General features: G+C 49.0%; 1 protein-coding gene across 1 annotated transcript in view; it reads left to right on the plus strand.

The window, feature by feature from the left end:
* Window positions 1-8856, plus strand: part of LOC124038079 (guanine nucleotide exchange factor for Rab-3A-like) — a 19168-nt gene that overhangs the window by 4975 nt on the left and 5337 nt on the right. Inside the window, exons 3-5 of the mRNA XM_046353558.1 lie at window positions 474-569; window positions 758-835; window positions 1139-1375. Of these exons, the coding sequence (XP_046209514.1) occupies window positions 474-569; window positions 758-835; window positions 1139-1375 (411 nt within the window). The remainder of the gene's footprint in view (window positions 1-473; window positions 570-757; window positions 836-1138; window positions 1376-8856) is intronic.

Here is an 8856-nt window from a genome sequence, read left to right on the forward strand (position 1 = left end):
GATCTCACACACACACACGCCCTGATCTCACACACACACACACACACCCTGATCTCACACACACACACACACCCTGATCTCACACACACACACCCTGATCTCACACACACACACGCCCTGATCTCACACACACACGACCATCTCTACTGTATGACAGTTGCTTCACTCCATAACAATGTGTGACCTGGAAAAGGGTGTGACCATGCAGTCATCCCAATAGGTTTAGCCCTATGCTATGCTACTGCATACTGACCTAGTTCCCCTCCATCTCTCTCCACTTCTCCTCTCCTGTCCTCCACTTCTCTTCTCCTCTCCTCCACCTCGCCCCTCTCCTCCACCTCGCCCCTCTCCTCCACCTCGCCCCTCTCCTCCACCTCGCCCCTCTCCTCCACCTCGCCCCTCTCCTCCACCTCGCCCCTCTCCTCCACCTCGCCCCTCTCCTCCACCTCGCCCCTCTCCTCCACCTCGCCCAGGAGCTGAAGCTGAAGGATAAGGAGTGTGAGCGTCTGTCACTGATCAGAGATCAGCTGGAGCAGGAGCTGGAAGAGCTCACTGCCAGTCTATTTGAGGTTAGTCTTGGTCTAGATTAGATCTAGTCTAGGTTAGTACTCCCTGGAGCCTGGGATCGAGGCTAGTCTGACGGAGGCAGGAATGAGTCCTGGGTGTGGTCTTGTGATGGTATCAGTACATCTTGACATTGAGAAAGTGTGGCCCCTGCATGGTTGTTGTAACACACGGTTGTCTTCCTGTCCTCCAGGAAGCTCACAAGATGGTGCGGGAAGCCAACGTGAAACAAGCCGCAGCAGAGAAGCAGCTGAAGGAGGCTCAGGGCAAGGTTAGTCTGTGATCCCTCCGGGAATTGAACCCACAACCATGCCGAGCTCTAACCAATAGAGCCACACAGTCCTACCTGTACCTGATTAATGCAGGAAAACCTATAAGAATCTGGGGTTGATGAGCCCGGCAGCCAAAGGGTTGCTGGTATCAATATTTACTGCTTTTGTGCCCTTGAACAAGGCACTTTTACCCTGCTCCAGGGACGCTGCGCTACGTCTGACCCTGTGGTGTTCCCCTGCTGTTATGTGTGTCGGTTTGGGTACAATCTATAACCACACCCCGTGTTCTTGTCTCTTCCCAGATTGATGTCCTTCAGGCGGAGGTGTCAGCCCTGAAGACCATGGTCCTAACCTCCACCCCGTCTTCCCCTAATCGCCAGGCCCACCCTCAGCTCCTCTCCCCGGGCACCAGGTCCAAGGGGGCCGGCCCCCGCCATGGAGGAGGACACACGCGCAACAAGAGCGCCAGCTGGGCCTTGCCATTGGCCCCTGGTGGAACAGACTCGCACTCCCTGCAGCCAGTCAGAGAGGACAAAGAGGTCAGCTGCTTTCAGACTACGGCCGTGTCCCAAATACCCAGAATTGCGTTCGAAATAGTTAGATTTTTGGGTAATGCTAAAACACATGTGACTTCAGCTATCAGAACACGAAGATCACATTATAAAGACTGGTTTAGAAGCACAAATGTTGCATTGTGGTCTGATTGTGTACAGATCTGGTGGCATTAATGCGGATGAATCCTAAGTCTGGACGCCATTCAGGCTACCGAAAGCAGGTACAGTGGGCCACGTCATTAGCACTTTGGAAGCGGGAGGCACCTTTTTTCATTGTAACGTTAAGAGGAAATGTGTTGCAAGCGTGTAAGGAACATGTTTGCTGGCCTCGTAAATGCTAACCAGCTAGCTAATATTTAGAAAATAAATGTGGATTTGGTTAGTTATGGTAACCTGTTTGCAATCCCTTTAGCTTTGCTTGCTGGCTAGTTAGCTACAGTAGTTAGCTACAGAGGTTAGCTGGCTAGTTAGCTACAGAGGTTAGCTGGCTAGTTAGCTACAGAGGTTAGCTGGCTAGTTAGCTACAGAGGTTAGCTGGCTAGTTAGCTACAGAGGTTAGCTGGCTAGTTAGCTACAGAGGTTAGCTGGCTAGTTAGCTACAGAGGTTAGCTGGCTAGTTAGCTACAGAGGTTAGCTGGCTAGTTAGCTACAGAGGTTAGCTGGCTAGTTAGCTACAAACTTAGCTGGCTAGTTAGCTACAGTAGTTAGCTACAAAGGTTAGCTACAGTAGTTAGCTACAGTAGTTAGCTACAAAGGTTAGCTACAGTTGTTAGCTACAGTTGTTAGCTACAGTTGTTAGCTACAGTTGTTAGCTACAGTAGTTGGCTACAGTAGTTAGCTACAGTGGTTAGCTACAGTAGTTAGCTACAGTAGTTAGCTACAAAGGTTAGCTACAGTAGTTAGCTACAAAGGTTAGCTACAGTAGTTAGCTACAAAGGTTAGCTACAGTAGTTAGCTACAAAGGTTAGCTACAGTAGTTAGCTACAAAGGTTAGCTACAGTAGTTAGCTACAAAGGTTAGCTACAGAGGTTAGCTACAGAGGTTAGCTGGCTAGTTAGCTACAGAGGTTAGCTGGCTGGTTAGCTACAGTAGTTAGCTACAGAGGTTAGCTGGCTGGTTAGCTACAGTAATTAGCTACAGAGGTTAGCTGGCTGGTTAGCTACAGAGGTTAGCTGGCTGGTTAGCTACAGAGGTTAGCTGGCTGGTTAGCTACAGAGGTTAGCTGGCTGGTTAGCTACAGAGGTTAGCTGGCTGGTTAGCTACAGAGGTTAGCTGGCTGGTTATCTACAGTAATTAGCTACAGAGGTTAGCTGGCTGGTTAGCTACAGAGGTTAGCTGGCTGGTTAGCTACAGAGGTTAGCTGGCTGGTTAGCTACAGAGGTTAGCTGGCTGGTTATCTACAGTAATTAGCTACAGAGGTTAGCTGGCTGGTTAGCTACAGAGGTTAGCTGGCTGGTTAGCTACAGAGGTTAGCTGGCTGGTTAGCTACAGAGGTTAGCTGGCTGGTTAGCTACAGAGGTTAGCTGGCTGGTTATCTACAGTAATTAGCTACAGAGGTTAGCTGGCTGGTTAGCTACAGAGGTTAGCTGGCTGGTTAGCTACAGAGGTTAGCTGGCTGGTTAGCTACAGAGGTTAGCTGGCTGGTTAGCTACAGAGGTTAGCTGGCTGGTTAGCTACAGAGGTTAGCTGGCTGGTTATCTACAGTAATTAGCTACAGAGGTTAGCTGGCTGGTTAGCTACAGAGGTTAGCTGGCTGGTTAGCTACAGAGGTTAGCTGGCTGGTTAGCTACAGAGGTTAGCTGGCTGGTTAGCTACAGAGGTTAGCTGGCTGGTTATCTACAGTAATTAGCTACAGAGGTTAGCTGGCTGGTTAGCTACAGAGGTTAGCTGGCTGGTTAGCTACAGAGGTTAGCTGGCTGGTTGCTTCTACAGAGGTTAGCTGGCTGGTTAGCTACAGAGGTTAGCTGGCTGGTTAGCTACAGAGGTTAGCTGGCTGGTTATCTACAGTAATTAGCTACAGAGGTTAGCTGGCTGGTTAGCTACAGAGGTTAGCTGGCTGGTTAGCTACAGAGGTTAGCTGGCTGGTTAGCTACAGAGGTTAGCTGGCTGGTTAGCTACAGAGGTTAGCTGGCTGGTTAGCTACAGAGGTTAGCTGGCTGGTTAGCTACAGAGGTTAGCTGGCTGGTTATCTACAGTAATTAGCTACAGAGGTTAGCTGGCTGGTTAGCTACAGAGGTTAGCTGGCTGGTTAGCTACAGAGGTTAGCTGGCTGGTTAGCTACAGAGGTTAGCTGGCTGGTTATCTACAGTAATTAGCTACAGAGGTTAGCTGGCTGGTTAGCTACAGAGGTTAGCTGGCTGGTTAGCTACAGAGGTTAGCTGGCTGGTTAGCTACAGAGGTTAGCTGGCTGGTTAGCTACAGAGGTTAGCTGGCTGGTTAGCTACAGAGGTTAGCTGGCTGGTTAGCTACAGTAATTAGCTACAGAGGTTAGCTGGCTGGTTAGCTACAGAGGTTAGCTGGCTGGTTAGCTACAGAGGTTAGCTGGCTGGTTAGCTACAGAGGTTAGCTGGCTGGTTAGCTACAGAGGTTAGCTGGCTGGTTAGCTACAGTAATTAGCTACAGAGGTTAGCTGGCTGGTTAGCTACAGAGGTTAGCTGGCTGGTTAGCTACAGTAATTAGCTACAGTAATTAGCTACAGTAGTTAGCTACAGTAATTAGCTACAGAGGTTAGCTGGCTGGTTAGCTACAGAGGTTAGCTGGCTGGTTAGCTACAGTAATTAGCTACAGTAATTAGCTACAGTAGTTAGCTACAGTAATTAGCTACAGTAGTTAGCTACAGTAGTTAGCTGGCTGGTTAGCTACAGTAAGTAGCTACAGTAGTTAGCTGGCTGGTTAGCTACAGAGGTTAGCTGGCTGGTTAGCTACAGTAGTTAGCTGGCTGGTTAGCTACAGTAGTTAGCTGGCTGGTTAGCTACAGCAATTAGCTACAGTAGTTAGCTGGCTGGTTAGCTACAGAGGTTAGCTACAGAGGTTAGCTGGCTGGTTAGCTACAGTAATTAGCTACAGTAGTTAGCTGGCTGGTTAGCTACAGTAATTAGCTACAGTAGTTAGCTACAGAGATTAGCTACAGTAATTAGCTACAGTAGTTAGCTACAGTAGTTAGCTGGCTGGTTAGCTACAGTAATTAGCTATTGCCATCAGTTGTGGTATTATCATATTTAGCCTATTCCACAGTTTGTAGAATGCATTCTGTCATTTGAATATAGCGCAGGAAAAAGGGGAATCCGGACACAATGTGGACACGGTTACACATTTAAATGTAAACTCAGCAACAACAACAACAAAAAAAACTTTCAAAGATAAATCGTAAAAATCCAAATAACTTAATTTGTAAAGTGTTTAAACACCGTTTCCTGTGCTTGTTCAATGAACCATAAACAATTAATGAACATCCCCCTGTGGAGCGGTCGTTCAGACACTAACAGTTTACAGACGGTAGGCAATTAAGGTCACAGTTATGAAAACACAGGACACTAAAGAGGCCTTTCTACTGACTCTGGAAAAAGTCTAGATGGGCCGATACTCACTTTGGATTTTCATGTAGTAGAATTTTCTGCACACTATTGAGGAAAACACCCACGTGTGTTTAACAGCAGCTGATAATCAGAATAGGAGAAGCGCTCTACGAAAATGAACGAATGGAGGGGAACAAGCGCGATTGTGCATTAGATGATGTCTTCTCCGTATGAATGAGTTGATATGTGTTGCTTACTGCATATGTTTTTACTAAACCGTACTCTCTAAGTAGTATTACTATATATACAAAAGTATGTGGACACACTTTCAAATGAGTGGATTTGGCTATTTCAGCCACTCCTGTTGCTGACAGGTGTATAAAATTGAGCACACAGCCATGCATTCTCCATAGACAAACACTGACAGTAGAATGGCCTTACTGAAGAGCTCAGTGACTTTCATTGCGGCACTGTCCATAGGATGCCACCCTGCTAGAGCTGCCCCGGTCAATTGTAAGTGCTTTTATTGTGAAGTGGAAACGTCTATCAGCACCAACAGCTCAGCCGCGAAGTGGTAGGACACACAAGTTCACAGAACAGGACAGACGAGTGCTGAAGCGTGAAAAAATCGTCCGTCCTCAGTTGCAAAATAAATCAATCAAATGTATTTATAAAGCCCTTCTTACATCAGCCAATGTCACAAAGTGCCGTACTGAAACTCAGCCTAAAACAGCAAAACAGCAAACAATGCAGATGAAAACTCACTACCGAGTTCCAAACTGGCTCTGGAAGAAACGTCAGCACAAGAACTGTTGGTCGTGAAATGGGTTTCCATGGCTGAGCAGCTGCACACGAGCCTAAGATCACCATACACAAGCGTCGGCTGGAGTGGTGTAAAGCTCGCTGCCGTTGGAATCAAAAGCAGTTGAAACGTGTTCTCTGGAGTGATGAATCACGCTTCACCACCATAGCAGTCCGACGGACAAATATGGGTTAGCCGGATGCCAGGAGAACGCCACCTGCCCCAGTGCATAGTGTCAACTGTAAAGTTTGGTGGAGTAGGATTAATGGTCTGGGGCTGTTTTTCATGGTTTGGGCCCCTTAGTTCCAGTGAAGGGAAATCTTAACGCTACAACAAACAATGACATTCTAGATGATTCTGAGCTTACAACTTTGTGGTAAGTTTGAGGGAGGCCCTTTCCTGTTTCAGCATGACAATTTCCCCTGTGCACAAAGCAAGGTCCTTGTAGAAATGGTTTGTAGAGATGGGTGTGGAAGAACTTGACTGGCCTGCACAGAGCCCTGACCTCAACCCCATCAGACACCTTTGGGATGAATTGGAACGCCGACTGCGAGCCAGGCCTCATCACCCAACATCAGTGCCCGACCTCACTAATGCTCTTGTTGGTGAATGGAAGCAAGTACCCCTGCAGCAATGTTCCAACATCTAGTGGAAAGCCTTCCCAGAAGAGTGGAGGCTGTTATAGCAGCAATGTTCCAACATCTAGTGGAAAGCCTTCCCAGAAGAGTGGAGGCTGTTATAGGAGCAATGTTCCATCATCTAGTGGAAAGCCTTCCCAGAAGATTGGGAGGCTGTTATAGCAGCAATGTTCCACATCTAGTGGAAAGCCTTCCCAGAAGAGTGGAGGCTGTTATAGCAGCAATGTTCCAACATCTAGTGGAAAGCCTTCCCAGAAGAGTGGAGGCTGTTATAGCAGCAGCAATGTTCCAACATCTGTGGAAAGCCTTCCCAGAAGAGTGGAGGCTGTTATAGCAGCAATGTACCAACATCTAGTGGAAAGCCTTCCCAGAAGAGTGGAGGCTGTTATAGCAGCAATGTTCCAGCATCTAGTGGAAAGCCTTCCCAGAAGAGTGGAGCTGTTATAGCAGCAATGTTCAACATCTAGTGGAAAGCCTTCCCAGAAGAGTGGAGGCTGTTATAGCAGCAATGTTCAACATCTAGTGGAAAGCCTTCCAGAAGAGTGGAGGCTGTTATAGCAGCAATGTTCAACATCTAGTGGAAAGCCTTCCCAGAAGAGTGGAGGCTGTTATAGCAGCAATGTTCCATCATCTAGTGGAAAGCCTTCCCAGAAGAGTGGAGAGCTGTTATAGCAGCGAAGGGGGACCAACTCCATATTGCGGCCATGATTTTGGATCGAGAAGTTGGATGAGCAGGTGTCCACATACTTTTGGTCATTCAGTGTATGTTGTATTGGTAGTGTACAGTATGTCGTTTTGATTAATTAGTGGACACGACAGATTTCAGACACGGCCATACTGTTGTGATGTTAACGTACTTATGTACTTTAGGTATGGCACTCACTTTTCAATCCCCAATCTTGGGTCTGCTTCTGGTTGAACTTTTCAATCAATCGACCTGCTGTTACTAACAGCAGTCTACAGAAATGCCAGCAATTCAATGCTTCTGTTTCTGCACAAACTATTCTACTGCTTCCCACTATAACACTTGTGAATGTATTTCTCTCCTCACTTCACCACATCCATCACTCTCTCTCCATTTCTCTCCTCCCTTCCTGCATCCTTCATCACTCTTCTCATTCTCCTCCTCCTTCCTCCATCCTCCCTCTCTCTCTCCCCTTCCCTCCATCCTCCTCTCTCTCTCTCCTTCCCTCCATCCTCCTCTCTCTCTCTCCTTCCCTCATCCTCTCTCTCTCTCCTTCCCTACATCCTCCTCTCTCTCTCTCTCTCTCTCTCTCTCTCCTTCCCTCCATCCTCCTCTCTCTCTCTCCTTCCCTCCATCCTCCTCTCTCTCTCTCCTTCCCTCCATCCTCCTCTCTCTCTCTCCTTCTCTCCTTCCCTCCATCCTCCTCTCTCTCTCTCCTTCTCTCCACCCTCCTCTCTCTCTCTCTCTCTCTCTCCTTCCCTCCATCCTTTCCTCCACCCTCCTCTCTCTCTCTCCTTCCCTCCACCCTCCTCTCTCTCTCCTTCCCTCCACCCTCCTCTCTCTCTCTCCTTCCCTCCACCCTCCTCTCTCTCTCTCCTTCCCTCCACCCTCCTCCTCTCTCTCCTTCCCTCCACCCTCCTCTCTCTCTCCTTCCCTCCACCCTCCTCTCTCTCTCTCCTTCCCTCCACCCTCCCTCTCTCTCTCTCTTCCCTCCACCCTCCTCTCTCTCTCCTTCCCTCCACCCTCCTTCTCTCCATCCTCTCCTTCTTCCTCCATCCCTCCTCTCTCTCTCTCCTTCCCTCCACCTCCTCCTCTCTCTCTCCTTCCCTCCATCCTCCTCTCTGTCTCTCCTTCCCTCCATCCTCCTCTCTGTCTCTCCTTCCCTCCATCCTCCTCTCTGTCTCTCCTTCCCTCCATCCTCCTCTCTCGTCTCTCCTTCCCTCCATCCTCCTCTCTGTCTCTCCTTCCCTCCATCCTCCTCTCTGTCTCTCCTTCCCTCCATCCTCCTCTCTGTCTCTCCTTCCCTCCATCCTCCTCTCTGTCTCTCCTCTCCTCCATCCTCCTCTCTGTCTCTCCTCTCCCTCCATCCTCCTCTCTGTCTCTCCTTCCCTCCATCCTCCTCTCCTGTCTCTCCTTCCCTCCACTCCTCCTCCCCCTCCATCCTCTCCTCTCCCTCCCATCCTCCTCTCTCTCCTCCTCTTCCCTCCATCCTCCTCTCTCTCTCTCCCTCCATCCTCCTCTCCTCTCCTCCTCCATCCCTCTCTCCTCTCCCTCCATCCTCTCCTCTCCCTCCCTCTCCTCCTTCTCTCTCTCTCTCTCTCCTCCTCTCCCCTCCATCCCTCCTCTCTCTCTCTCCTCCTCCTCTCCTCTCTCTCTCCTCTCTCTCTCTCCTTCCCTCCATCCTCCTCTCTCTCTCTCTCTCCTTCCCTCCATCCTTCTCTCTCTCTCCTTCCCTCCATCCTCATCCTCCTTCTCTCTCTCTCTCTCCTTCCCTCCATCCTCCTCTCTCTCTCTCTCTCCTTCCCTCCATCCTCCTCTCTGTCTCT

This window comes from Oncorhynchus gorbuscha, linkage group LG01 (assembly GCF_021184085.1).
Source record: "Oncorhynchus gorbuscha isolate QuinsamMale2020 ecotype Even-year linkage group LG01, OgorEven_v1.0, whole genome shotgun sequence".
Lineage (NCBI taxonomy): Eukaryota > Metazoa > Chordata > Actinopteri > Salmoniformes > Salmonidae > Oncorhynchus > Oncorhynchus gorbuscha.